At 55.4% G+C, this 27,779-nt stretch overlaps 2 protein-coding genes across 3 annotated transcripts in view; both read right to left on the reverse strand.

Moving 5' to 3' along the window:
• Window positions 1-9,534, reverse strand: part of tsr1 (TSR1 ribosome maturation factor) — a 33,494-nt gene extending 23,960 nt beyond the window's left edge. Inside the window, 4 exon segments of the mRNA XM_069910303.1 lie at window positions 3,680-3,748; window positions 3,750-3,784; window positions 9,413-9,485; window positions 9,487-9,534. Coding sequence (XP_069766404.1) covers window positions 3,680-3,748; window positions 3,750-3,784; window positions 9,413-9,485; window positions 9,487-9,519 — 210 coding nt within the window. The 5' untranslated portion in view covers window positions 9,520-9,534.
• Window positions 9,535-11,459: 1,925 nt separating this feature from the next.
• LOC138749277 (tyrosine kinase receptor Cad96Ca) lies at window positions 11,460-21,146 on the reverse strand. Of its 2 annotated transcripts, none has more exons than XM_069910452.1 (10): window positions 21,053-21,146; window positions 20,332-20,501; window positions 19,234-19,351; window positions 18,633-18,731; window positions 16,742-16,902; window positions 16,131-16,262; window positions 15,347-15,461; window positions 14,757-14,856; window positions 14,101-14,200; window positions 11,460-13,766 (listed from the first exon to the last, which is right to left on the reverse strand). In XM_069910452.1, exons 2-10 carry the CDS (start codon window positions 20,431-20,433, stop codon window positions 13,590-13,592), a joined length of 1,104 nt encoding a protein of 367 aa, XP_069766553.1. In that variant the 5' UTR covers window positions 20,434-20,501; window positions 21,053-21,146; the 3' UTR covers window positions 11,460-13,589. The 2 variants fall into 2 exon arrangements, 1 of the variants encoding a protein (XP_069766553.1); XR_011348533.1 differs by lacking the exon at window positions 14,101-14,200 and adding an exon at window positions 14,252-14,354 and having other exon boundaries at window positions 13,683-13,766.
• Window positions 21,147-27,779: the final 6,633 nt, after the last annotated feature.

Consider the following 27,779-nt stretch of genomic DNA (forward strand, 5'->3'; position numbering starts at 1 on the left):
TTCTGGTTTGTCCTTCCAAAATATATCACCTCACATTTATCCGGATTGAACTCCATCTGCCACTTTTCATCCAATTCTGCATCCTGTCTCTCCTCTTGTAACCTTCGACAACCTTCAGCTCCATCCACAACTCCTCCAACCTTCATCCACAAACTTACTGACCCATCCTTCTGCCTCTTTGGGGTCCAAATCCATACATCCCTCAAAATCATCACTTCTTCATCCAGGTCACTTATAAAAATCACAAAGAGCAGGGGTCCCAGAACAGATCCTTGCAGAACTCCACTAGTTACTGTATATATAACCAATGTTTTGGGCCAGAGCCCTTCCTCAAGTATGAAGCTTAAATCTTTGACCTCTAGTCTCTCACGCCCTGGGTAAAAGGACTCATGCCCTGGGGAGAAAGACTCTTCGACTACTGTCTCGATTAATTTTATAAACCTTCATATCCCCTGTCCATCACTCGATGTTCCAGACCAAACTCTTGTTACTATAGCCTATATTCCCAGGAACATACTGCTGAATCATGCCCAATTCTGCAACCAAGTCCCCTGGGATGGAATTCTAGCCTTGGATAGGGTACGTTAGAGATCCACTCAGATATATTCCCTGTTACCTTCTGCATTAGGGCATCACTAGCATAGGTCACTCTATCTGCCCTTCGCTGTAAGCCACTGCAGATCACCTACTGTCACCAAGAGACCCAAGTTCTCCCTGTCTATGCATGGGTTTTCCCCAGGGGCTCCGGTTTCCTCCCACCCATCAAGCATACCAGGGGTTGCAGGTCAATGGGTATAATTGGGCAGCATGAACTTGTGGGCCGAGGGGAGGAGTCACGTGATGGAGTAGTGGCCGGACGGTGAACTCCAGCCCTCCAGAAAAGTCGGGAAAAACAAAGGAAAACACAAAGGCACAGAAATAAAAGTTACAGAAAAGTGAGTATAAAGGTGGAAAGAAGATGGCGACAAAAAAAGAAAAGTCGAAAGCAACGGTAAGAAGAGAGGAAGAGAAGACAAAGGAGGAAAAAGGTGAAGGCCTTACCTGTCCGAAGAGGCCCGCTGCGGAGAGAAAAACCCGCTCCCTCAGGTCGGTAAATAATGGACTACAAAAATGGCTCGCAGAGCCGAGCAAAAGTGCGCAACCGCGCATGCGCGAAGTTTCGCGCATGCGCGATGCGAATGAAAAAAAACACACCGACGGGAGGGGGGACCAGCTGGGGAGTCGATCTCCACAGCCGGCAACGACAGCTGCAGAACACCTGCAGCAAGAAGAGACCACAGAAGACAATAGAAACAAGAAAGAAGAGGAGGAAAGGGCAACAAAGAAACAACAGATGGTCAACCCAGAGGAAGAAGAAGAGGAAGAGTATGGTGAAATAGAAGAAGAAAAGATAGGCAAGGTAAAGGATATACTTGCTCTTATTAAAGGATACATGGAGTCATTTAAAGAATGGCAAACACAGGAATTTAAGGATTTAAGAAAAAGAATAAACAACACAGAAGAGAAAATAATTAAAATGGAGATGACCTTAACAGAAATGGGAAAAAAAATGGACAAGATGGAAGAGCGGGCAGTAGCAGCAGAAATGGAGGTAGAAGACTTAAAAAAGAAATTGGAGAAATCTAATAAAAAAACTAAAGAGACACAAGAACTACTAGCTCAAAAAATAGATACAATGGAAAACCATAACAGAAGAAATAACATAAAGATAGTGGGCCTTAAGGAAGATGAAGAAGGCAAGAATATGAGGGAGTTTATAAAAGAGTGGATCCCTAAGACCCTAGGATGTCCAGAACTACAGCATGAAATGGAAATAGAAAGGGCACATAGAGTATTGGCCTCTAAACCACAACCACAACAAAAACCAAGATCTATTGTAGTAAAATTCCTAAGATATACTACAAGAGAAAAGGTACTGGAGAAGACAATGGAAAAAGTAAGAGAGGGCAACAAACCACTGGAGTATAAAGGGCAAAAAATCTTCATTTATCCAGATATAAGTTTTGAACTCCTAAAGAAGAGAAAAGAGTTCAATACAGCAAAGGCGATTTTATGGAAGAAAGGGTATAAATTTATACTAAAGCATCCAGCGGTATTGAAAATATTTATTCCAGGACAACAAAACAGACTATTCTCGGATCCAGAAGAAGCACGAAAATTTGCAGAACAATTACAAAAATAGACTGAGGGAGGAAGACGGGTAATGAGAGTTAAAATGATCACGACTGATATGTATGTGGGTAAAGACAAAAATAGACTGAGGGATGAAGACGGGTAATGAGAGTAAAAATGATCACGATTGATATGTATGCAGGTAAAGAGGTATAAGAGTGAATAGAGACAATGAGCATACATGAATGTATCTGTACTTAGAGGAAAATATAGATAGTATAGACAAGAATTAATAAGGGAAGGTAATGGAATAGAGAGAATAAGGAGGGAATTAAAAGAGGGACCTTTGTGACATATGAAAAGTGAAATCTTTTCTGGGGGAGGCGGGGTGGGGGGAAATAGCGGTCACTGCAAAATCAGTTGACGCTTGCGAGTGGATTCGCAAATCCAAATGGAGAGGGGAGATGTGGTTGTCCGACAAGGGATAAAGGACAACTCAGGAGGTGAAGGGAGATTGGGGATAAATAAGATAGAAATAGGAGAATAAGGAAAATGTTAGATGTTGTAGGAATGTTGTCTTATAAAGAGTTGAAAATAAGAAAACAGAAATGGAAAAGGAGGAAAGGTAATGATGGAAAAACGGAAAGAGAAGATAAACAAAATATAAAAGGGCTACGCTGAACTATATGTCTTTAAATATTAATGGAATACATAACCAAATTAAAAGGAAGAAACTACCAAATTTAAATGAATAAATGTATTCCATTAGAAAAAATAACATATTGGTTAAGAAATAATATTGAAATATTCGAACAAGTATAGGGGCCTTACATTAAATACAATAGCGGAAAACCTACCGGGACAAACATTACCTAAGTTGATGGAAGGAGAAGGAAAGAAAACAATGGACTCAGTAGAATTTCTGGTGTAATTTTGTTGAATGACAACATTGTCTGACTGGCTTAATGCAACCTAGATTGTATACCTAAAATGGATGAGAGGGGGGGGGTGGGGGGGTGGTTTGGGAGGAAAGTGGGGGGAGAGAAAAAGTCACTGTATATGTGTGAAAAAGAAATAGTGTATATCATGGCTAATGTGATTTATGGTGTGAAAAATAAAAAATTTAAAAAAAAAAACTAACTTGTGGGCCGAAAGGGTGAGCTGTATGTCTAAATTTAAGATTTTTAAAAAGTGATGAAATAGTGACGACATAGTCCCACTGAGATCATGTGACTTGGAGGGGAATCCAGGTTGGTGATGTTCTCCTACACCTGCTCCCCATCTCCTTCTTGGAGCTGAACACCACAGGTTGGAGAGCTTGCATAACGGAGTTCACAGGACACTGGATAGCGCACTAATCAAGTGGGCCACCACATCCCAGAAGGGGTGGAGATCCTTTAGACTTTTTGGGGCTACACCCACTGTGTTCCTCCCCTGATGGAAGGTGCAGTCCCATCGATGTCGATGAAAGGTGGCCACTGGGGCTTCACTGTGAGATCCACCAGAGACCACAGTATGTCAGTGTGGGTGAGGGGGATGGAGAGGGGTGGGGATAGAGCTGACTCACTGCCTCCCGACTCTGCTGCCGCCTCTGACTGGCTTGATGTCTCCGGTCATGTTTCCTCAGCTCCTTCTTTTGTCTTCTTGCTGATGACTTTCACGTCTACTCTCCCTGTGAACAGAGCGCAGTGTCAGCCAACGAGCCCAGCACCAGGCTGGGAAGAGAGGGGATTTACGCCGAGGGAGAGGGCAGTGAAGCAGAGTCAGGGGATGTAGAGCAGCTATTACAGTTGTAGGAGGAGCCGGGCAGCAAGGGGGGTGGGGAGGCCAAAGGGAGAGAGGGAGAGGGAGTGAAGGGAGGATATGCTTGGATGGGAGGTTGGAGATTACAGGGAACCAAGTGTTGGGTTGGGGAGAAGGGGGGGCTGTGGGGAGAAGGGGGGCTGTGGGAAGAAGGGCTGGGGGAGGGGCTGTGGGGGAGAAGGGGGGCTGTGGGGAGAAGGGGGGGCTGTGGGGAGAAGGGGGGGCTGTGGGGAGAAGGGGGGGCTGTGGGAGAAGGGGGGGCTGTGGGGAGAAGGGGGGGGCTGTGGGGAGAAGGGGGGGCTGTGGGGAGAAGGGGGGGCTGTGGGGAGAAGGGGGGGCTGTGGGGAGAAGGGGGGGCTGTGGGGAGAAGGGGGGGCTGTGGGGAGAAGGGGGGGCTGTGGGAGAAGGGGGGCTGTGGGGAGAAGGGGGGGCTGTGGGGAGAAGGGGGGGCTGTGGGGGAGAAGGGGGGGCTGTGGGGAGAAGGGGGGGGCTGTGGGGAGAAGGGGGGGCTGTGGGAGAAGGGGGGGCTGTGGGGAGAAGGGGGGGCTGTGGGGAGAAGGGGGGGCTGTGGGAGAAGGGGGGGCTGTGGGAGAAGGGGGGGCTGTGGGGAGAAGGGGGGGCTGTGGGGAGAAGGGGGGGCTGTGGGGAGAAGGGGGGGCTGTGGGGAGAAGGGGGGGCTGTGGGGAGAAGGGGGGGCTGTGGGAGAAGGGGGGGCTGTGGGGAGAAGGGGGGGCTGTGGGGAGAAGGGGGGGCTGTGGGGAGAAGGGGGGGCTGTGGGGAGAAGGGGGGGCTGTGGGGAGAAGGGGGGGGCTGTGGGGAGAAGGGGGGCTGTGGGGAGAAGGGGGGGCTGTGGGGAGAAGGGGGGGCTGTGGGGAGAAGGGGGGGCTGTTGGGGAGAAGGGGGGGCTGTGGGGAGAAGGGGGGGCTGTGGGGAGAAGGGGGGGCTGTGGGAGAAGGGGGGCTGTGGGGAGAAGGGGGGGCTGTGGGGACAAGGGGGGGCTGTGGGGACAAAGGGGGGCTGTGGGGACAAAGGGGGGCTGTGGGGACAAAGGGGGGCTGTGGGGACAAAGGGGGGCTGTGGGGACAAAGGGGGGCTGTGGGGACAAAGGGGGCTGTGGGGACAAAGGGGGGCTGTGGGGACAAAGGGGGGCTGTTGGGGACAAAGGGGGGCTGTGGGGACAAAGGGGGGGCTGTGGGGACAAAGGGGGGCTGTGGGGACAAAGGGGGGCTGTGGGACAAAGGGGGGCTGTGGGACAAAGGGGGCTGTGGGGACAAAGGGGGGCTGTGGGGACAAAGGGGGGCTGTGGGGACAAAGGGGGGCTGTGGGGACAAAGGGGGGCTGTGGGGACAAAGGGGGGCTGTGGGGACAAAGGGGGGCTGTGGGGACAAAGGGGGGCTGTGGGACAAAGGGGGGCTGTGGGGACAAAGGGGGGCTGTGGGGACAAAGGGGGGCTGTGGGGACAAAGGGGGGCTGTGGGGACAAAGGGGGGCTGTGGGGACAAAGGGGGGCTGTGGGGACAAAGGGGGGGCTGTGGGGACAAGGGGGGCTGTGGGGACAAAGGGGGGCTGTGGGGACAAAGGGGGGCTGTGGGGACAAAGGGGGGCTGTGGGGACAAAGGGGGGCTGTGGGGACAAAGGGGGGCTGTGGGGACAAAGGGGGGCTGTGGGGGACAAAGGGGGGCTGTGGGGACAAAGGGGGGCTGTGGGGACAAAGGGGGGCTGTGGGGACAAAGGGGGGCTGTGGGGACAAAGGGGGGCTGTGGGGACAAAGGGGGCTGTGGGGACAAAGGGGGGGCTGTGGGGACAAAGGGGGGCTGTGGGACAAAGGGGGGCTGTGGGGACAAAGGGGGGCTGTGGGGACAAAGGGGGGCTGTGGGGACAAAGGGGGGCTGTGGGGACAAAGGGGGGCTGTGGGGACAAAGGGGGGCTGTGGGGACAAAGGGGGGCTGTGGGGGACAAAGGGGGGCTGTGGGGACAAAGGGGGGCTGTGGGGACAAAGGGGGGCTGTGGGGACAAAGGGGGGCTGTGGGGACAAAGGGGGGCTGTGGGGACAAAGGGGGGCTGTGGGGACAAAGGGGGGCTGTGGGGACAAAGGGGGGCTGTGGGGACAAAGGGGGGCTGTGGGGACAAAGGGGGCTGTGGGGACAAAGGGGGGCTGTGGGGACAAAGGGGGGCTGTGGGGACAAAGGGGGGCTGTGGGACAAAGGGGGGCTGTGGGGACAAAGGGGGGCTGTGGGACAAAGGGGGGCTGTGGGGACAAAGGGGGGCTGTGGGACAAAGGGGGGCTGTGGGGACAAAGGGGGGGCTGTGGGGACAAAGGGGGGCTGTGGGACAAAGGGGGGCTGTGGGGACAAAGGGGGGCTGTGGGGACAAAGGGGGGCTGTGGGGACAAAGGGGGGCTGTGGGACAAAGGGGGGCTGTGGGGACAAAGGGGGGCTGTGGGACAAAGGGGGGGCTGTGGGGACAAAGGGGGGCTGTGGGACAAAGGGGGCTGTGGGGACAAAGGGGGCTGTGGGGACAAAGGGGGGCTGTGGGGACAAAGGGGGGGCTGTGGGGACAAAGGGGGGCTGTGGGGACAAAGGGGGGCTGTGGGGACAAAGGGGGGCTGTGGGGACAAAGGGGGGCTGTGGGGACAAAGGGGGGCTGTGGGGAGAAAGGGGGGCTGTGGGGAGAAGGGGGGGCTGTGGGGAGAAGGGGGGGCTGTGGGGAGAAGGGGGGGCTGTGGGGAGAAGGGGGGGCTGTGGGGAGAAGGGGGGGCTGTGGGAGAAGGGGGGGCTGTGGGGAGAAGGGGGGGCTGTGGGGAGAAGGGGGGGCTGTGGGGAGAAGGGGGGGCTGTGGGGAGAAGGGGGGCTGTGGGGAGAAGGGGGGGCTGTGGGGAGAAGGGGGGGGCTGTGGGGAGAAGGGGGGGCTGTGGGGAGAAGGGGGGGCTGTGGGGAGAAGGGGGGGGCTGTGGGGACAAGGGGGGGCTGTGGGGACAAAGGGGGGCTGTGGGGACAAAGGGGGGCTGTGGGGACAAAGGGGGGCTGTGGGGACAAAGGGGGGCTGTGGGGACAAAGGGGGGCTGTGGGGACAAAGGGGGGCTGTGGGGACAAAGGGGGGCTGTGGGGACAAAGGGGGGCTGTGGGACAAAGGGGGGCTGTGGGACAAAGGGGGGCTGTGGGGACAAAGGGGGGCTGTGGGGACAAAGGGGGGCTGTGGGACAAAGGGGGGCTGTGGGGACAAAGGGGGGCTGTGGGGACAAAGGGGGGGCTGTGGGGACAAAGGGGGGCTGTGGGGACAAAGGGGGGCTGTGGGGACAAAGGGGGGCTGTGGGGACAAAGGGGGCTGTGGGGACAAAGGGGGGCTGTGGGGACAAAGGGGGGCTGTGGGGACAAAGGGGGGCTGTGGGGACAAAGGGGGGCTGTGGGGACAAAGGGGGGCTGTGGGGACAAAGGGGGGCTGTGGGACAAAGGGGGGCTGTGGGGACAAAGGGGGGCTGTGGGGACAAAGGGGGGCTGTGGGGACAAAGGGGGGCTGTGGGGACAAAGGGGGGCTGTGGGGACAAAGGGGGGCTGTGGGGACAAAGGGGGGCTGTGGGGACAAAGGGGGGCTGTGGGGACAAAGGGGGGCTGTGGGACAAAGGGGGGCTGTGGGGACAAAGGGGGGCTGTGGGGACAAAGGGGGGCTGTGGGGACAAAGGGGGGCTGTGGGGACAAAGGGGGGCTGTGGGACAAAGGGGGGCTGTGGGGACAAAGGGGGGCTGTGGGGACAAAGGGGGGCTGTGGGGACAAAGGGGGGCTGTGGGGACAAAGGGGGGCTGTGGGGACAAAGGGGGGCTGTGGGGACAAAGGGGGGCTGTGGGGACAAAGGGGGGCTGTGGGGACAAAGGGGGGCTGTGGGGACAAAGGGGGGCTGTGGGGACAAAGGGGGGCTGTGGGGACAAAGGGGGCTGTGGGGACAAAGGGGGGCTGTGGGGACAAAGGGGGGCTGTGGGACAAAGGGGGGCTGTGGGGACAAAGGGGGGCTGTGGGGACAAAGGGGGGCTGTGGGGACACAAAGGGGGGCTGTGGGGACAAAGGGGGGCTGTGGGGACAAAGGGGGGCTGTGGGGACAAAGGGGGGCTGTGGGGACAAAGGGGGGCTGTGGGGACAAAGGGGGGCTGTGGGGACAAAGGGGGGCTGTGGGGACAAAGGGGGGCTGTGGGGACAAAGGGGGGCTGTGGGGACAAAGGGGGGCTGTGGGGACAAAGGGGGGCTGTGGGGACAAAGGGGGGCTGTGGGGACAAAGGGGGGCTGTGGGGACAAAGGGGGGCTGTGGGGACAAAGGGGGGCTGTGGGGACAAAGGGGGGCTGTGGGGACAAAGGGGGGCTGTGGGGACAAAGGGGGGCTGTGGGGACAAAGGGGGGCTGTGGGGACAAAGGGGGGCTGTGGGGACAAAGGGGGGCTGTGGGGACAAAGGGGGGCTGTGGGGAGAAAGGGGGGCTGTGGGGAGAAAGGGGGGCTGTGGGGAGAAAGGGGGGCTGTGGGGAGAAAGGGGGGCTGTGGGGAGCCAGGGGGCTGAGGCTGGCGAATGGGTGTCAGGGATAGGTGTTGGGAGAGCAAGGGATCAGGACAGCCAGGGTTTAGAAGTTTTGGGTGGAGGGGGAGCAACTGGGGTATCCGGGAGGAGCTGGTTGAGGGGTGGAGAACCTCGCCAGGGCAGGAGGTGAATCGTGGGACCGGGATGGGGGTGTAAACCAGGGGACTGGGGAGGGAGCCAGGGTTGTGGGGAAGCCGGAGGTGGAGGGGAGGGGAGGGGACCGGGGGCGGAGGGGAGGGGGTCGGGGCCCCGGGGGCGGAGGGGAGGGGGGTCGGGGCCCCGGGGCGGAGGGGAGGGGGTCGGGGGGCCCCGGGGGCGGAGGGAGGGGGGGTCGGGGCCCCGGGGGCGGAGGGAGGGGGTCGGGGCCCGGGGGCGGAGGGGAGGGGGTCGGGGCCCCGGGGGCGGAGGGGAGGGGGTCGGGGCCCCGGGGGCGGAGGGGAGGGGGGTCGGGGCTCCGGGGGCGGAGGGGAGGGGGTCGGGGCCCCGGGGGCGGAGGGAGGGGGGGTCGGGGCCCCGGGGGCGGAGGGGAGGGGGTCGGGGCCCCGGGGGCGGAGGGGGAGGGGGGTCGGGGCCCCGGGGGCGGAGGGGAGGGGGTCGGGGCCCCGGGGGCGGAGGGGAGGGGGGTCGGGGCCCCGGGGGCGGAGGGGAGGGGGGGTCGGGGCCCCGGGGGCGGAGGGGAGGGGGTCGGGGGCCCCGGGGTGGCGGAGGGGAGGGGGTCGGGGCCCCGGGGGCGGAGGGGAGGGGGTCGGGGCCCCGGGGGCGGAGGGGAGGGGGTCGGGGCCCCGGGGGCGGAGGGGAGGGGGTCGGGGCCCCGGGGGCGGAGGGGGAGGGGGTCGGGGCCCCGGGGCGGAGGGGAGGGGGTCGGGGCCCCGGGGGCGGAGGGGAGGGGGTCGGGGCCCCGGGGGAGGGGAGAGGGTCGAGGCCCGGCCCGCCTCCCCACCTCTGCTCGCGCGCTCCACGGCGCCTTTGCTGCGGTGCCGCCCGGCCTTGTGCGTCTTCCTGGGCTGTTTAAAAGGCGCCGGGCCTGTGCGGCTCCTGCCTCGCCATCCCTCAGCAGCAGCCCGAGTGCTCTGCGCCGCGTGGGTGCTTGGGATAGCGGAGGACCGGATGCTTGGGATAGCGGAGGACCGGATGCTTGGGATAGCGGAGGACCGGGCGGTTTCTCCCGTCCACACCCTCTGGGGGCTTTGCTCAGACAGATTGCTCCTTGCCTGGCGATATGGGGCATGATGCCCGTCCCCACCTCCCCCAGTGCAGGACCCTTGGTCTGCAGCTCCCTCCCTCCCGAGGATCATTGCCACGTTGCCTGGGTCATTTGCTGTGTTGTCCGGGTCTTTTTCCATGTTCCCCGGGGGCATTGCCGTGTTCCCGGGGCCGTGACATTTTGTCGGGGCATGGCACAACCTGACCTGCTGGCAGTTTCCAGCATTTCCCAAGTTTATGGGAACCTCAAATGGGCCAGGAGGTGTGTTAGTGGGTGGGTTGGGAGAGAATGCTGGGGGCAAGGGGCCCCTGTGTGATCCCAATGCATGGACATGAGTCCATCATCCCCTGTAGGAAGATGGAGTGGTTTCTCCTGAGTAGGAGGGACCTGCTATAGCAATTACAGCCTAGTTCAGGCCCTTCAGCCCACAATGATGTGCCAGCCCATGTAAACCTATTCTTCTTCAATCTTCTTTCTTTCTTTGGCTTGGCTTCGCGGACGAAGATTTATGGAGGGGGTAAAAAGTCCACGTCAGCTGCAGGCTCGTTTGTGGCTGACAAGTCCGATGCAGGACAGGCAGACACGATTGCAGCGGTTGCAAGGGAAAATTGGTTGGTTGGGGTTGGGTGTTGGGTTTTTCCTCCTTTGCCTTTTGTCAGTGAGGTGGGCTCTGCGGTCTTTCTTCAAAGGAGGCTGCTGCCCGCCAAACTGTGAGGCGCCAAGATGCACGGTTTGAGGCGTTATCAGCCCACTGGCGGTGGTCAATGTGGCAGGCACCAAGAGATTTCTTTAGGCAGTCCTTGTACCTTTTCTTTGGTGCACCTCTGTCACGGTGGCCAGTGGAGAGCTCGCCATATAATACGATCTTGGGAAGGCGATGGTCCTCCATTCTGGAGACGTGACCCATCCAGCGCAGCTGGATCTTCAGCAGCGTGGACTCGATGCTGTCGACCTCTGCCATCTCGAGTACCTCGACGTTAGGGGTGTGAGCGCTCCAATGGATGTTGAGGATGGAGCGGAGACAACGCTGGTGGAAGCGTTCTAGGAGCCGTAGGTGGTGCCGGTAGAGGACCCATGATTCGGAGCCGAACAGGAGTGTGGGTATGACAACGGCTCTGTATACGCTTATCTTTGTGAGGTTTTTCAGTTGGTTGTTTTTCCAGACTCTTTTGTGTAGTCTTCCAAAGGCGCTATTTGCCTTGGCGAGTCTGTTGTCTATCTCATTGTCGATCCTTGCATCTGATGAAATGGTGCAGCCGAGATAGGTAAACTGGTTGACCGTTTTGAGTTTTGTGTGCCCGATGGAGATGTGGGGGGGCTGGTAGTCATGGTGGGGAGCTGGCTGATGGAGGACCTCAGTTTTCTTCAGCTGACTTCCAGGCCAAACATTTTGGCAGTTTCCGCAAAACAGGACGTCAAGCGCTGAAGAGCTGCTCTGAATGGGCAACTAAAGCGGCATCGACCCCATCTCACACCCATCACCCTCCAATTTGCATTCTTCTACAGGTGAACTGTGGAGAGCATTCTGTCTGGTTGCATCACTGCCCTGGTATGGAGGTGTCAACACACAGGTCAGGAACTCGACCACTCTTTACTCCATTGAGGACATCTACAAGAGATGGTTCCTCAAGTAAGCAGCTTCTATCCTCAAGGACCCCCCACCACCCATGCCATGCCCCCTTCACTCTGCTACCATCAGCAAAAAAGGTACAGGAGCCTAAAGATGAGCACCAGTGGTGCTTCCCCACTGCCATCAGATTCCTGAATAATCAATGAACCAGTCTTTGACTTTTTTACACTATTTATTTTTAAATTTTGTATATACAGAATTGTTATTTATAGTAATTTTGCACCTTGTTCTGCCACAGAACAGCATGTTTCATGACAATAAACCTGATTTTGATTGCAGTAAAAACAGAGATGTTGGAGAAACTTGGCCGGTCTCGCAGTACCACAGGAGGGAAAGATAATGTTTCTAACCATGTTTCAGGCCTGAGCCCTGCAGGTAGTCACCTGCCTTCCCTGTACAGTTGGGCATCAGTGGACAACAACCAACAATTTGAGGAATGCAGAGGCCACTTGGCCCATCATGTTGAGGCCAACTGTGCATGAGCATTTGATGGCTCAGAATTTGGATGAATGAGGGGTAACCTCATGGAAGCATTTTTAATGGCTAGAGTAGACGTGATATAAAGTTGTTTCCCATGGTTGGGGGGGGGGGGTCCAGGACAAGAAGGCACAAGTTCAGGATTTAAAACAGAGATGCGGAGGAATTTCTTCAGCCAGAGAGCAGTCAACTGCTGTATAGGAGCTGGGAAGTAATGCTGTGACTTTTTAAGGCATTGGTGAGGCCAGGTTTGGAGTATTGTGTTCAGTTCTGGTCTCCAAATTATAGGAAGGATATAAAGGTGGAGAGGGTCCAGAGAAGATTTACAAGGTTGTTGCCTGGCTTAAAATACCTAGAGTACTGAGAAAAATTGAAGAAGTTAGGACTTTATTCACTGGAACATAGACAGTTGAGAGGGGATTTGATAAAGGTGTTTAAAATTATGAAGGGAATAGATAGACTAGATGCAAGTAGACTCTTCCCCTTGAGAGAAGGGGAGGTTGAAACAAGAGGACACAAGTTGAGGGTAAGGGGGAAAATTTTAGGAGAAACATGAGAGGATGCTTCTTCACTCAGAGAGTGGTGGCTGAATGGAATAATCTTCCGGAGGAAATAGTTGAGGGAGAGTCAATTCTTTCATTTAAGAAGAGGCTGGATTCTGTACATGGATAGGAGGGGGTTGGAGGGTTATGGGCAGAGAATAGGTGGGGGGATCTAGCAGAGTTGTTTGAGTGAACCGGCGTGGACTTGAAGGGCCGAGATGACCTGCTTCCGTGCCATAAACTGTTATATGGTTATATGGAATTTACTGCGGTTGTGGAGGCCAGGTCGATGGGTGTATTTAAGGCAGAGATGTAGGTATTTGAATAGTCAGGGTATCAAAGGTTATGGGGAGAAGGCAGGGCATTGGGGCTGAGTGGGAGAATGGATCAGCTCAGCATGGGATGTCAGGGCAGACTCGATGAGCTGAATGGCCTATATCATATGGTCTTATGCCTGATCCCTTCTTGCAGCACTGCACCCACAAGCCACAGCTCAAAGCTTTGCAACAGGTCAAGAGCCTCGCAGTCGGTAACATAGGTTCAATCTTGACCTCGTGCCCTGTCTGTGTGGATTCTTCATGCTCTCCCAGAGACCACTTGAGTTCTTCTGACATGTGTGGGATGGGCAGGGCAACCTGTCCATTAGGCCATGGAGGTGTAAGTGGCTGAGGAAAGGGTAGGAAGGGAAGTTGGGGGTCATATAAAGGACCATTGCAGGAGTGGGTAATGGTTTCAATGGCATTTGAAACCAGAATGGGCCAAGAGGTCTCCTTCTATGCTGGAATAAGTAAAGAAGAGAGTCTGATCACATCACTGTCAAAAACATTTGTTGAGAAGTGTCACTATGCAAATGAAGGTCCTTTTGACAACAGTCACATCAACATCAGCAAGGCATGAAGATAAAGGGGTCAGATTCAGGATTAATTCCATATTGTTGCCAACCTTCGACACTCAGCCCATTCAGAACCAATGGTGTCGGCTGCTACCCCCACAGCTCAATGTCCAACCATGTCACCACTCCCTCTGACCTGCCCAGCTACATCAGTGACTGCGTTTCAGCACAGGATCATTCATAGCCAGCCACCTCCCACTGCAAGCCTCCCTGTCCATGGATGCTGCCAAACCCAGGGTCACAGTTCAAAGTCATGGTCACTCACAGGGTCACAATTCGCCTGGAGCAGGCAAAGGCCATCATGTAGCAGTTTGTGGTTCAATGCAGTCCCTTCCAGCACAGTGTCCCCACCACAGGCAGAGGATATGCACGTCAGAGCAGGGATGTCAAAGAGCCACCCACTCTAGGAGCATCACCCCTGGGGCAATTCACACGGACCATCCAGTCCCGCATGTAGGTCTCCTCCTGACAGGGAATGGATTGGCTCCATGGAGGCGAGCATCCCAGCGGCACGTTGGGCTCAAAGCAATCCTCAATCTTCACGTAATCCTGAAGGTAGAGGCATTGCAATATCAGTAAGGGCACTCCGAGGGCTGTCGCCAAGATTGAGATCGAGGACCATGGCAAAGGGCCGTCACCATGGTCTGTTACTAAAGGCAAATGCCAAATACGTAATCTCTCAGGGGTTGAGGGGACGACTCAACCAGGATACAGACCCTGAGGGGGTGACTCTCCCTGGGGTATAGACCCTGAAGGGGTGACTCTCCCTGGGGTACAGACCCTGAGGGGCCCATCAAGCATATACAGTCCATCAACCGAGTGGGAACATTGACCATCCAAGGTCCGTGCCCCTCATGGTCTCGTCCACCTCTCACCCACTCACCGCATCATTTTCCACCACATCCTCCAGATACCTGGCGATGTCACTGAACACTGGCCGCTCCTCGCTCCTGCTTGTCCAGCAGAACTCCATCACCTCGTACCTGGACACAGAGGGAAACCTTTGCTGACTCATGTTGTGGTTCTGGCCCTACCTTGCCTCGCCATCCCAGGGCACCAGGCTGCAGGCGAGTGGATGCAGAACCCTCCTTCCAAAAGGGAGAGGCTGGTCCTCGCCTTCCCGAGGCTTGTCACCCCCTGTATGGGGGGGAGGAGGGGCTTGACAGGGTGATGAGGGAAGTGGAAGGGGGAGAGAGGAGGACAGAGGGAAGAGAGAGGTGAGGGAGAGAAGAGAGAGTGAAGGGGAGAAGCAAGGAAGAGGGAGGGAGGGAATGGAGGGAGGGAGGAGGAGTAAGCGGGGATGAAAGGGGATGAGGGGGAGATGAGGAGGAAGGGGAAGGTGAGGAGGGGGATGAGGGAGGAGGGGGATGAGGGAGGGGATTGAGGGAGGAGGGGGATGAGGGAGGGGATTGAGGGAGGAGGGGGATGAGGGAGGGGAAGATGGAGGAAAGGGAGGAGGAGGGAGGGGGATGAGGAGGGGAGATGAAGAGGGAGGGGGATGAGGAGGGGGAGAGAAGGTCATCGAGGGAGGGTACGTACATCTCCCGTCGGCACATCAGTGGTGCCGCCATTTTGTATCCAGAGCAGATGTTGATCACCACCTCCTTTGCTGTTTCAAATCCGGGGTAAGGGGAAGTCCCTGTGAGATGAAGGCCCTAGGTCAGTGTGTCAGCAGGAAACTGGCAGAGCATGGGAAGAGGGGCTCAACTGCTCGAGGGGGTCTTCCTCTGGACCAGACGCAGGGGGCAGGGGGGGGACACTGCCCATGGACCGGTAACAGGCCTGGGGGAGGCGGGGGGTAACATTCCTTCTGGACTGGACACAGGGCCTGAGGTAATGCAAGGGAACACTGTTCCTGCATCGGGGACAGATTCTGGCACAGAGTAACGGTCCTCTCTTAATCCCCAGCCATCTCGACTCCATTCCCGGCAGCCCATGGCGAGGGTTGGTGAGGCTGCAGAATCTGTATTTGGGAGTGTGGTGGGTCAGGACGTAGAACTGTATCGACACGGAGAGAAGTTGGCGTTAGCGTTGTGGAGGGGAAGAGTTAGAGTAAAGGAGATGTGAGCAGTGGAGGAGGGGGCAAGTTCGATATCCAGGAACTGATGAGGAGTAAGCTTATCTCTTACCCAAACTATGCAACTCCCACAACAGAATGCCAAATGCCCAGACGTCTCCCTGAAGATCATAAATCCCGTCGGTGAAGTACTCTGGGGGATACCAGCGGAACGGGATGCAGGAATTCTAAACAAAAATCCAACATTCAAAACCGTAGAATTCATGTCTGTCCCTGTGTAACACCGGGGTACAGTACTGGTGGGGGACAGGTCTGTCCCTGTGTAACACCAGGGTACAGTACTGGTGGGGACAGGTCTGTCCCTGTGTAACACCGGGGTACAGTACTGGTGGGGACAGGTCTGTCCCTGTGTAACACCGGGGTACAGAACTGGTGGGGAGGGGTCTGTCCCTGTGTAACACCACGGTACAGTACTGGTGGGGACAGGTCTGTCCCTGTGTAACACCGGGGTACAGTACTGGTGGGGAGGGGTCTGTCCCTGTGTAACACCAGGGTACAGTACTGGTGGGGACAGGTCTGTCACTGTGTAACACCAGGGTACAGTACTGGTGGGGACAGGTCTGTCACTGTGTAACACCGGGGTACAGTCCTGGTGGGGAGGGGTCTGTCCCTGTGTAACTCCGGGGTACAGTACTGGTGGGGAGGGGTCTGTCACTGTGTAACACCAGGGTACAGTACTGGTGGGGACAGGTCTGTCCCTGTGTAACACCAGGGTACAGTACTGGTGGGGACAGGTCTGTCCCTGTGTAACACCGGGGTACAGTACTGGTGGGGTGGGATCTCTGTGGGGGCCCTTTGCTTTGTCCCCAGCAGACTGATGTTGCCGTGTTACTCACCCTACTCCCTCTCATCTGTTTCTTTGCCCCAGAAACAGAGATGTCGACGGCCATGCTGAATTCGGCAATTTTACACTCCTGGGGAAAGCGGCCAACCAGGATATTCCGTGCGGCCAGGTCCCGGTGAACAATCTGAAAACAAAGGCAGAATCAATTATCTGACTCCTCCCCACCGAAGCCGCATTAGGTCCATCCAAGCCAATCCATGCTGAGCCGGGCCACCCTGGGCCAATCTTTGCCGAGCCAAGCTAAACTGGACAAGTTAAGCTCTACCAGGCCAATGGTTGCACATATTCAGCCATGGCCACGAGGCTGTGTCCACAACTCACCCCAGCGCCATGCTGTACCCTGCCATGCCATTCTGAGCTATACCATACTGTTCCTTCCGTCCCATTCCCAGCCATACTGCACTGTACTACTCTGAGCTATAACATGCTGTACCTGCCCCTTGGGTGCAGTACCATTCCAAGCCATATCGTGCCATTCTATTCTGAACTGTTCCATGCTATTTTCAGCCCTACCCTGCCGTACCATTTTGACCCATCCCATGCTGTTTCCTGTCGTGCTATACCCTGCTGTGTCACATCTAGCCCCTCTGCGCTATCCATTACCTTCCTGGAGGCAATGTGTTCCATGCCCAGGGAGATGAAGTATCCAGCCGATGTCAACTTTGATTGCAGTTCCCTGCAGCCCGACAGCTGAGACCTGTTGCTCTGCAGAAAGCTCTTCAGGTTGTGCCTTCCAACGTGCTCCATGATCAGGATGTAGGGCTCTGCAGAACAGCCCAAGGACAGGGTCACCAGGTCAGCCACTGATGGACAATCAACTCCTCAGCCTGGCCGATCATTCAGGGAGATCCTGGCTGACCAGTCCAGCCCCACTGCTCTCTCCTCCCTCCCCATCCCCCATCACCCATGAGGATTCCGTGACACCTTCTTCTCTGCCCCCCCCCCCCCCAACCCGGGATGTGTGGAAACCAGACACAAGACATGAGTGTGTGGACGTTGTCCAGATCTGCCTGCAGTATTTGGTTCATGCAGTCTGCAGAGAACAGGTGTATTGTCAAGTACAACTTGACGAAACAGCGTTCTCCAGTCCTCAGTCCAAAACACACAGACACACAACCAGACATCACACACATATGGAGAGACAATACATACTGAGGACAAGTCTTCATTTATACAAATAAATAAATGTTTCATGAATATGAAAGTCTCGGAGGATCAATGTGAGCGGTTCCTTTGGTCATTCACCATTCTCACTGCCCATGAGAAGAAGCTGTTCCTCAGCCTGGTGGTACTGGCTCTGATCCTCCTGGATCTCTTCCCTGAAGGGAGCAGCGAGAAGATGTATGGAAGGGGTCCTCAATGATTTGGCGCACCCTCTTTTGACCTCCATTTTTCTGCAGCTACTGTACTGCATGTGATGCAGCCGACCAGGACACTCTTGATGAGCTCCTATAGAAAGTTGACATGATGGTGGGTGGTCACCTTGCCCACTTCAGTCTTCTCAGGAAGTGCAGTCTTTGTCGCACCTTCCTGACAAGTGAGGAGATGTGTGTTCACGATAGGTCACTAGTTAAGTGAACCTCAAGGAACTTGGTGTCTCCACTCTCTCCATAACAGGGTTGTTGATGTGTACTGGAGGGTGGTCGTTCCTGGTCCTCCTGAAGTCCACGATCATCTCCTTTGTCTTGTCCACGTTGAGACTCTCACACCATTTCACGGGATTTTCCACCTCTTCTCCTTAGTGTGACTCACCAGTGTTACTGATGACCATCCAACCTCCTGCTTCCCAACATCCAGTCCAACCAGCTGTGGTCAATGTCCTGCCAGAGCAGAGACTGGTGTCACCCTCCAGACACCGGTTACCAGTGACAATGTCTCCATCATCTGCCAGCCTATCCACTGTGAACAGGCTGGGTGACCGGTACTCTCCGTGGAAACTATCCCCTCCACTGAGCCCTGCAATCTCTCCCAGGATATATCTGCATGGAGGCAGTACAGGGATGATTCATTGGGGTGATATGTGGACAGGTTGCAGCTCGTTGAGGTTATAAATGTGACTGTCATCGAAACATCAGATTGTGAGGGTGAGAATGAACGAACTTAGTTTTCTGCAGTGGGGAGAGGGGTCTGGGGATGTGATTTGGGTCGGAAGGCAGAGGTATCTGCTTCCCTGCCAACAAGCACAGGGTCCCAGACACTGATCACCCTCCCCACATCTGTCCCTGACAGTGACCACTGTGTCCCGGACACTGATCGTCCTCCCCACATCTGTCCCTGCTGGTGACCACGGGGTCCCAGACATAGACTGCCCTCACTACATCTGTCCCTGCCAGTAACCACAGGGTCCCGGAGACAGATTGCCCTTCCCACATCTGTCACTGTAGCCCTAATGGTGTGCAGGGTCCCTGCACAGTAATCTCTACCCTTGCAGTCCAGGAAGGGTTTAAAATGGAGGGGTTACATTGGGGGGATTTACAGTGGAGAGGGGTCTCACCTTCTAGAACATTCCACTCCAGCAGCTGGACCACATTTCTGTGGTATCCAAGTTTCTTCATAATTTTGATTTCTGACTGTAATATCTTCTGGGGCATGGCTGTAGAAACAACTGGAAAGGTCACTGTGGGAGGGGCAGTGAGGGAGCTCCACCCTGTGGGAGGGGCGGCAAGGGAGCTCCACGCTGTGGGAGGGGCGGCAATGAGGGGGCTCCACCCTGTGGGAGAGAAGGTGAGGGAGCTCCACGCCGTGGGAGAGGAGGTGAGGGAGCTCCGCAGCGTTGGGAGGGGTGGTGAGGAACCTCCATGCCATGGAAGGGGCAAGTGAGGGGGCTCTGCGCCGTGGGAGGGGCGGTGAGGGGGGCTCTGCGCCGTGGGAGGGGCGGTGAGGGGATCCGTGCCGTGGGAGGGGCGGTGAGGGGGCTCCACCCTGTGAGAGAGGAGGTGAGCGGGCTCCACTCTGTGGGAGGGGTGGTGAGGGGGCTCTCTATCATGGAAAAATCATGAGATGAACTGCAGTATGTGGGCAGGTGATGTGGACAAGAAACAGGCACAGATGAGACGCAAACACAGACAAGATGGTACTGGACAGGCTTCACTCACTCTTCATGGTGAGCTTGCAGGTGACCAGCCGATAGCCTTTGCAATGACCCCTGGTGACCTTTGCAATGTAGAAGCAGCCATGTTGTCCAATCTTCAGCACATCAACCAGAGACAGGTCCTGGATGGTGGAGCATGTCAGCCGTGGGAACACGGATGGAGAGGCAGGGTCATCCCGAACACATGTGTGCACATACACGTGTGCACAGACACACCCGCCCTGTGTACTCAGTAACTCCCCAATATCCACAACATTGTGTACACAATTCCCCCCCGATATCCACAACCCTGTGTACACATTCCCCCCCGATATCCGCAACCCTGTGTACACATTCCCCTCGTATCCACAGCCCTGTGTACACATTCCCCCCCGATATCCACAACCCTGTGTACACATTCCCCCCGATATCCGCACCCTGTGTACACATTCCTCCCCGATATCCGCAACCCTGTGTACACATTCCCCCTCGTATCCACAGCCCTGTGTACACATTCCCCCCCGATATCCACAACCCTGTGTACACATTCCCCCTCGTATCCACAGCCCTGTGTACACATTCCCCCCCGATATCCACAGCCCTGTGTACACATTCCCCCCCGATATCCACAGCCCTGTGTACAACATTCCCCCCCGATATCCACAACCCTGTGTACACATTCCCCCCCGATATCCACAACCCTGTGTACACATTCCCCCCCCGATATCCACAACCCTGTGTACACATTCCCCCCGATATCCACAACCCTGTGTACACATTCCCCCTCGTATCCACAGCCCTGTGTACACATTCCCCCCCGATATCCACAACCCTGTGTACACATTCCCCCCGATATCCACAACCCTGTGTACACATTCCCCCTCGTATCCACAGCCCTGTGTACACATTCCCCCCCGATATCCACAACCATGTGTACACATTCCCCCCCGATATCCACAACCCTGTGTACACATTCCCCCCCCGATATCCACAACCCTGTGTACACATTCCCCCTCACATCCACAACCCTGTGTACACAGTCCCCCTGATATCCACTGCTCTGTGTTTGCAGGGCCCCAGTAACCATAGGCCTCCTGAAATGTCCCTCAGGATGTGTGAGTACCTGCATGCTGGGCATCCTCGCTGGTAACTGTGTGCCCGGTAACTTGCTGGTGTGTCCGTGTTGTCGAACCGACTGGTGTAGTGATGGCAGCACCCTCACCATCGTTGGTCTGCGGGCTCCCCCCAGACACCTACAATCCGTTCACATTTCTCTGCTTCTTCCTCCACTTCCTGGACATGGACAGCAAGTGGGGGTAGTGGTGAATCTGTTCCCGCACCCCCCCTCCTACCCTCCCTGTGGCCACAGCACACTGATGTGGAGATAAGGAGGGGGTACTGGTGATTCCACACTCCCTCTATCACCTGGGCACTACCCCTGTGGTCACTAACCCCCAATTTTCACTCTCTACACCCCTTGCGGTCCATTAACCCCCCATCATTCTCTACCCCCCCCCCCCCTGTGGTCACATGGCAGTGAGGGGAAGCCACATCAGGACCATCACTGCTGGTTGGTCCACATGTGGACCCAACTGCCAGTGGGGGAGAGGAGTGGTCAGAAAGTGAGCGAGGACCATTCGCTGGCCTTTAGAACAATGATCCTGAGGGCGGGCTTACTCAAGGTGAGGAGATGGGACAGAGTGAACAGGAAGGGCAGGGACAGGCATTCAGGAACTGCATCCCCTCTCCACCTACTTGAGCAGAGGTGGATGGAACTGACAGCCAGCAATGGGCTGAATGGTCACCCTGTGCTGTAAACGTCTGTGAATATGGGAGGAACTCACCTCAGGAAGCAGATGGTGAGGCGGCCAGAGTCCCAGCAAGCAAGAGCACAGACAGGACCAGCCAAGGGTAGTGGTTTGGCTCAGCGAGCCCTGGATCAGCTGCAAAACAGGGCAGAGTGGGACAGCAAGGAGGGTTGGGAGAGAGGTCCATGGAGACAAGAGGGAGGGAGGTGTGTGTATGGGATGGGGAGGGGAAGAATGGGGAGGGGAGAGGGAATTGGGGGAGGAAGGGGAGAATGGGGGCAGTTTGATCACTCGGGCAGTAGAGATATTTCCCACCGCGGTTACTCTGTAGTGAAAACATCTGAAACCTCAAAAATATCAGCAGCTTTTGAGATTGTCCACAGTGATTCTGTCTCTCCCTCCCCTCTCCCCCTTCCCACCATCTTTCCTCCCCTTCCCTCCCCCACTCTGTCCCCTCCTTCCCTCCCCACCATCCTTCCTTCCCCTTCCTTGCCACTGCCTCCCCTCCATCTTTCCTTCCCCTCCCTCCCCCACCACTCCCTCACCGCCGGTGGAGTGGTGGCTTCCTGCGTCAGGAAAGTGAAGTTGGTGGTGGTCATTCTGTTGGTCTCCTGGGTTGATGGAGATCTCTCCCACTACTGGAACAAACAGACACAGTGATTACAGCCCCCACCCAGCCTGCAATGGACCCAGCTCCACATTCCACAAACACACCCTCTGAGGGCATCACTCACACATGGTGCAAGCTCCCTGCTCCTGAATCTTCCTTTCCCTCCCTCTCACGCCCATTCCCTCTCTTATCTTTCTCTTCCTCTTTCTATCCTCTTTACCTCCCTCCCTTTCAACCTCTCATTTTCTTTTTCTCCCACAATCTCAGAACTTTTTGAATAATTTATATTTTTTCAAGTTATACAGTGGCATTTTAAATATACGATATATTAAACTTTTTCTCATCAACACAACAAACAAAAAACACCCCGTCCCTCCCTCACATTCCCGTTTACTGTCAGAACCGTGCTTATGTTTGAAGAAGATCGATCGAGGACAGTTGGGAAACCACATTTAAATATATATAATAGTTGCATTATAGTCCTTTTTCCTTTTTATTTCTGTATCTGGGCCCCTATGTGGTCCAGTAATGGCTGCCAGGACCTTTTCAAAAGGGTCCTATTTATTCTTTTATGTTGTATGTGATTTTTTTTTCCATAGGTATACAGCTGTTCATCACGCTATAATTAGAGGGGAATCGACGTCCAAGTGATCGCGATACATTTTTTCGCTACGACCAGTGCTATTTTTATGATGTTTGATATTTATTCTTATTTCCTAGAAATTAACTAAGATATTGCACTGGATCGGCCGTGGACGCCACTCCTGTGATCAGGGTTAATTTTTCTGCGATTTCTTGCCAAAATGGCCTCAATTCCACACATGACCATGTGGCTCGTAGAGAAGTTCCTGCCTCAGTCCTACATCTGAAACACATCTCTGAAATTTCAGCTTTTGATTTGTGCAACTTTTGGTGGGGTAAGATAGAATTGGTGTAAAAAAAACACTGAACCAGTCCCTATAATTGATGTCGTGCTGTCCTCACACCAATCTGACCAGATTCTCTGAAACCACCACCCCAAGTCTGACTCCCAACTTTCCACCGACTTCTGCAACCCTGGTTTTGCACTTTTGCTCTGGAGAGCAGAGTACATTTTTGTTATAAATTTGGTGTATTTTCCATCCAGACTGTTCGTTCAGTTTCACTAATTTCAGGTGGGGTCCTCAATCTCAGAACTTGCTCACAGTCCAACAGTTCAGTCCTGATTTCCTACATTCCTGCTGGCTCCTGGCTCCTAACCCAACCTCCACATTATATCTGTGCTGGAGTCCATGGGGTAACCAACCAACCACTCAACTCTCTCTGACTGTTCTCTGCCACCTCCCACCCCCCCTCCCCCACCACACACTGATCCTCACTATGGGGACAGTTCCACACACAATGACCCTCACTGGGGGGGGAAGGGTCCACACACACACACTGACCATCACTGGGGGGAACGGGTCCCACACATACTGACCATCAATGGGGGAAGGGTCCCCCACACACTGACCCTCACTGGGGTTGGGTCTCACACACTGACCATCACTGGGGGGATGGGTCCCATACACACTGACCCTCACTGGGGGGGGAAGGGTCCCCCACACACTGACCCTCACTGGGAGGACAGGTTCCACACACACTGACCTTCACTGGGGGACCGGGACCACACACACTGATCCTCACCGGGGGGGGGGGGGGGGCGGTCATACACACTGAACCTCACTGGGGGACGAGTCCCACACAAACTGACCTCACTGGGGATGGGTCCCACACACCCTGACCCTCACTTGGGGTTGGGTCTCACACACTGACCTCACTGGGGGGATGGGTCCCATACACACTGACCCTCACTGGGGGGGGGGATGGGTCCCCCACACACTGACCCTCACTGGGAGGACGGGTTCCACACACACTGACCTTCACTGGGGGACCGGTCCCACACACACTGATCCTCACCAGGTGGGGGGGGCGGTCCTACACACTGACCCTCACTGGGGGACGAGTCCCACACAAACTGACCCTCACTGGGGGATGAGTCCCACACAAACTGACCCTCAATGGGGGATGGGTCCCATGCATCCTTCAGAAGTTTATTGCTTGTTAAGGTGCTGTGATGTGAACTGTTGGCTGTGGTCTCCTAGGGTGGGTCAAATCAAAGTGTCACCCCCCCCCCCTTCCCCATCATCATACACACTGAACCTACCTGATTCAGGGCTGGGCCCCCCTCCTCGAATACCAGACCAAAGCCGGGGAGATTCCTGTCGGGAATGCCACTGGCTGACCTGCTCTCTGAGGTGTGAGAGCTGAATTGATATTATGAAGATACTGGTTTCAAACCAAGTCCTTGCTGTCAATTCCCTGCCTCACAGTGGAATCCAGACATTTCCCAGGGAGGGGCACAAGAGGAGATTTAAAAGCGAATCTTTTTACCTTTGAATGTGTGAGATCCTCCTCTTGATCCTGTCAGTCTTCAGACAGTATGTTGCTGTGTTGGAAGGAGCTGCCCAGCCCACTCACCTCACTGTCCCTCCGCTGCCCTCTCCTCTCTCTCTGCCACCTTCCTATCCTTCCTCTCTTTTCTGCTTGCTGTCCAGCTCTCTGCACCCCACCCACCAAACCTCTCTTGCTCACCCACTCCTTCCTCTCTCTGATGCAGCGACAGAAAGTCTCTGACCACTTCCAGCAGTCAGGGCTGCCTCACTCCAGGAGCCTGTGGTTTCCGCTGCGAGGTGTGTGACCCGACTCTCAGCACCGTAAAGATGGCAATGCTTCATCTCTCAACCACGGATAACATCCTCCAAGGGAAAGATGTTACTCAACTGATCTGGGGACAGGTTACTCATATATAACCATATAACCATTTACGGAGGAGAAACAGGCCTCTGGGTCTATCTTGAGAAATCAGTGGATGAGGAGGGTACCGATCACAGTGGGGGGCAGGCACCTTGATTGCCACCCCCCTTTCTTATAGCCCAGATCACAGTGGGTTTCGGGCAAGTTGTGGGGAGATGGGAATCCCAGACCAACTGGTCCTGGTGAGTCCAAACCTCATGCGGTGGGATGTGAGGCCAGAGGACTCTTGTGAGGGGAAGGGGGGGGGGGGGGCGCTGAGATGACCTGATCTGAGGGTTCCCAGAAGTCAGGACCACTGATGAAAAGGCTGGACCGGTACTGAGGGAGCACAGACCCTCGGAGGTGCCACCTGCTCTCTCAGGCACTGTGACCACTCCTCTATCACTCTGCCCGAGCTCATCCCACTCTTGTCCTTGAGCCCTTATGTCTGAACCTCTGGGACCAATCCAAATGTCTTTTCAATATTTTGTCCCTGCCTCTGCCACTTCCTGCTCCACACACCCACTGCCCTCTGTGTGAGGGACCCTCAGACCCCGGTAGATGACAAGGGGGGGACCCAGCACCGATCCTTGTGGCTCACCACAGGTTACAAGCCTCCACTGGATAGGGTTAGGGATCCACCTGCAGCAGCAGTGGGCATCACCCTGTCAGGAGACAGCGTTAATCCTCAACCAACATCATGGAACCAGTTGGGTCTGGTCCTTTACAGGTCTGGGATCATTGCTGAGCACGTTTCTTCAGAGACTGCAGAATATTCATGTGCTACTGAATGTTTGGAAAGCCCAGCAGCGTAGAAAGATTGTAAACCTCTGATTGGGATGCTGGCCACATGATGACCTGAACTGACATCAACCGTGAGACAGGGAATGATTAAATCTGTGTGCAAGGAGCAGCCAGATCCTCATGAGATCAGATCGGATAGTATTTATCATCAGTAATATTACACAAATTTGCCTCTTGTCTGTCACAAGGCAGATGTTTGCCAGTAGCATTGCCCGATGCCCCTTACAGTCAGAGAAAGGGAAGCAAAAGAGAATCCCCCCTAGAGTCACCGAGTGTCTGTGGATTCCTCCAAAGATTCCCACAGACGCACAGACTCCAGTTCAGTTCAAACCATCAGCAGCCCGAGCTCCAGATCCAAACCGACGCAATGAGGAAGCCTTTAGCATCCGAGGCCCATTGGCAGCTCCTCCTTGCCCCCAGCACCCTCTTGAATTCTGTTCCGCTAGCTGGTTCTCGTGAACCAGTCTCCAGTGGCCCACAGCCAGTGTGTGTCCTTCAGCTGCAGACCCCCTTGCTGCTCCACCACCATGGACACCATCCTTGGGGTTGTCTCCTCTGCTTCTTCTCAGTCGGGGATGGTTTCCCTGATACTGGTGCCCTGCACCAGTCCACTGCTCCCCTGGAGTGTACAACCCCTCGAGGCCCACTGCTGACCACCATCTTCAGCCCAGACCCCGTAGTGATAGGATTTTAAATAAAACACTGTTGGCTCCTTTAACAGGTGTTTAAAGCCTGTAAAGAGCCATCAGCATCAGGTCCGGACAGGAAGAACCTTCGGAGGGTGCCATGGCTCCCTTCCCTTCTCTCCCTGGGTCTGCACCAGCAGCAACTTGGTCATAACAACAATGTCACTGTTTTGTTTACAGCCCCATGAAGGAGATAAAGGCCACATCCATCACAATGAATTGATGGGCACACAGGCCACAGGATAAGGACACACATGAGAGATTGTGCAGCAGTGGGCATGAAACAGAAGAATGGTCACTGGTTTGTGAAGAAGACGAGTACCGGACCAATCTCCAACATCACATGCACACGCTCATGTTAACTTCGACAGCCAGACGCCCCAGCACAGGATGTGGGTTCTGGCTGTCAAGAATTTACCGGATTTAATGTTGCTGCACTGACACACCTCACGGCTCATACCCCAAACTCAGCTGCAGCCTGACCCAGTCTGGGCGAGGGTCATATACACTGACCAAGTCTGGGACAAGGTCTCACACACTGACCCGGTCTGGGATGGGGTCACACATACACTGACCTGGTCTGGGATGGGGTCACACACACACTGACCCGGTCTGGGATGGGGTCACACACACACTGACCCAGTCTGGGATGGGGTCACACACACACTGACCCAGTCTGGGATGGGGTCACACTGACCCGGTCTGGGATGGGGTCACACACACACTGACCCAGTCTGGGACAGGGTCTCACACACACACTGACCTGGTCTGAGACAGGGTCTCACACACACACTGACCCGGTCTGGGATGGGGTCTCACACACTGACCCAGTGTGGGACAGGGGCACACACACACTGACCCAGTCTGGGATGGGGTCACACTGACCCGGTCTGGGATGGGGTCACACATACACTGACCTGGTCTGAGACAGGGTCTCACACACACACTGACCCGGTCTGGGATGGGGTCTCACACACTGACCCAGTGTGGGACAGGGGCACACACACACTGACCCAGTCTGGGTCAGGGTCTCACACACACACTGATCCAGTCTGGGACAAGGTCTCACACATACACTGACCTGGTCTGGGATGGGGTTACCCTCTTTGAGGATGTCACAAAGAGGGTGAATGAAGGGGAACCAGTCAATCTGATGTACCTGGGTTTCCAGAGGACATTCCATTAGGTCTTCACGCAGAGATAACAGCCAGGCTAGAGAGAAATGCATTGCTCAAATCAGGAACTGCTGACCATTTGAAAATAGAAAGTCAGTTCACATGACTTTCTGATCAGCAATCTGTAATCCAAGAGCTACCACAGGATTGGTGTCTACATTAACAAGGATGTGACTGTAAGTTCCGTGGTCCAGGGACGGGGCAGGTTGGTCAGTTGCGATGGCGCAGAGACTGCAGAGGGAGAGAGATAGATTCAGTGGGTGGGCAAGACATTGGCCAGTGGGGAATGATGTGGGAAATGTGAGGGTCTACACTTTGGAAGGAAGAACATGATGTCATTGTGCAGAGAGATTGGGGTCCCAGTGCCTGAAACACAAGAGCTGGGGTGGGGGGGGGGGGGGGGTTGATTGTAGAAGCAACAGCTTTTATTACAGGGGACATGGAGTTTAAACGTAGTGGTCTTCAGAAGACACATTGAAGGGTGCTGGGGAGCGTGAAGTCAGAGCATGGCAGACAGTGTTAGTCCCTGTACAGAGTTCGACTCCAGATTCCAGTCTCGATCCGGGGTCCCGACCCAAAATTTGGGTGACCGGTACTCTCCGTGGAAACTATCCCCTCCACTGAGCCCTGCAATCTCTCCCAGGATATATCTGCATGGAGGCAGTACAGGGATA

Source organism: Narcine bancroftii, chromosome 14 (genome assembly GCF_036971445.1).
Source record: "Narcine bancroftii isolate sNarBan1 chromosome 14, sNarBan1.hap1, whole genome shotgun sequence".
Taxonomy (NCBI): domain Eukaryota; kingdom Metazoa; phylum Chordata; class Chondrichthyes; order Torpediniformes; family Narcinidae; genus Narcine; species Narcine bancroftii.

Excerpts from the sequence above, each read along its gene's own strand:
- LOC138749277 (XM_069910452.1), bottom strand. The coding sequence starts at position 20,433 with ATGGTGAGGGTGCTGCCATCACTACACCAGTCGGTTCGACAACACGGA. Across the intron at positions 14,201-14,756 it reads CTGATGTGCCGACGGGAGAT|GTACGAGGTGATGGAGTTCT; the intron begins GTACGTACCCTC and ends CTCTGTGTCCAG. Across the intron at positions 13,767-14,100 it reads ATGTGGTGGAAAATGATGCG|GATTACGTGAAGATTGAGGA; the intron begins GTGAGTGGGTGA and ends CTCTACCTTCAG.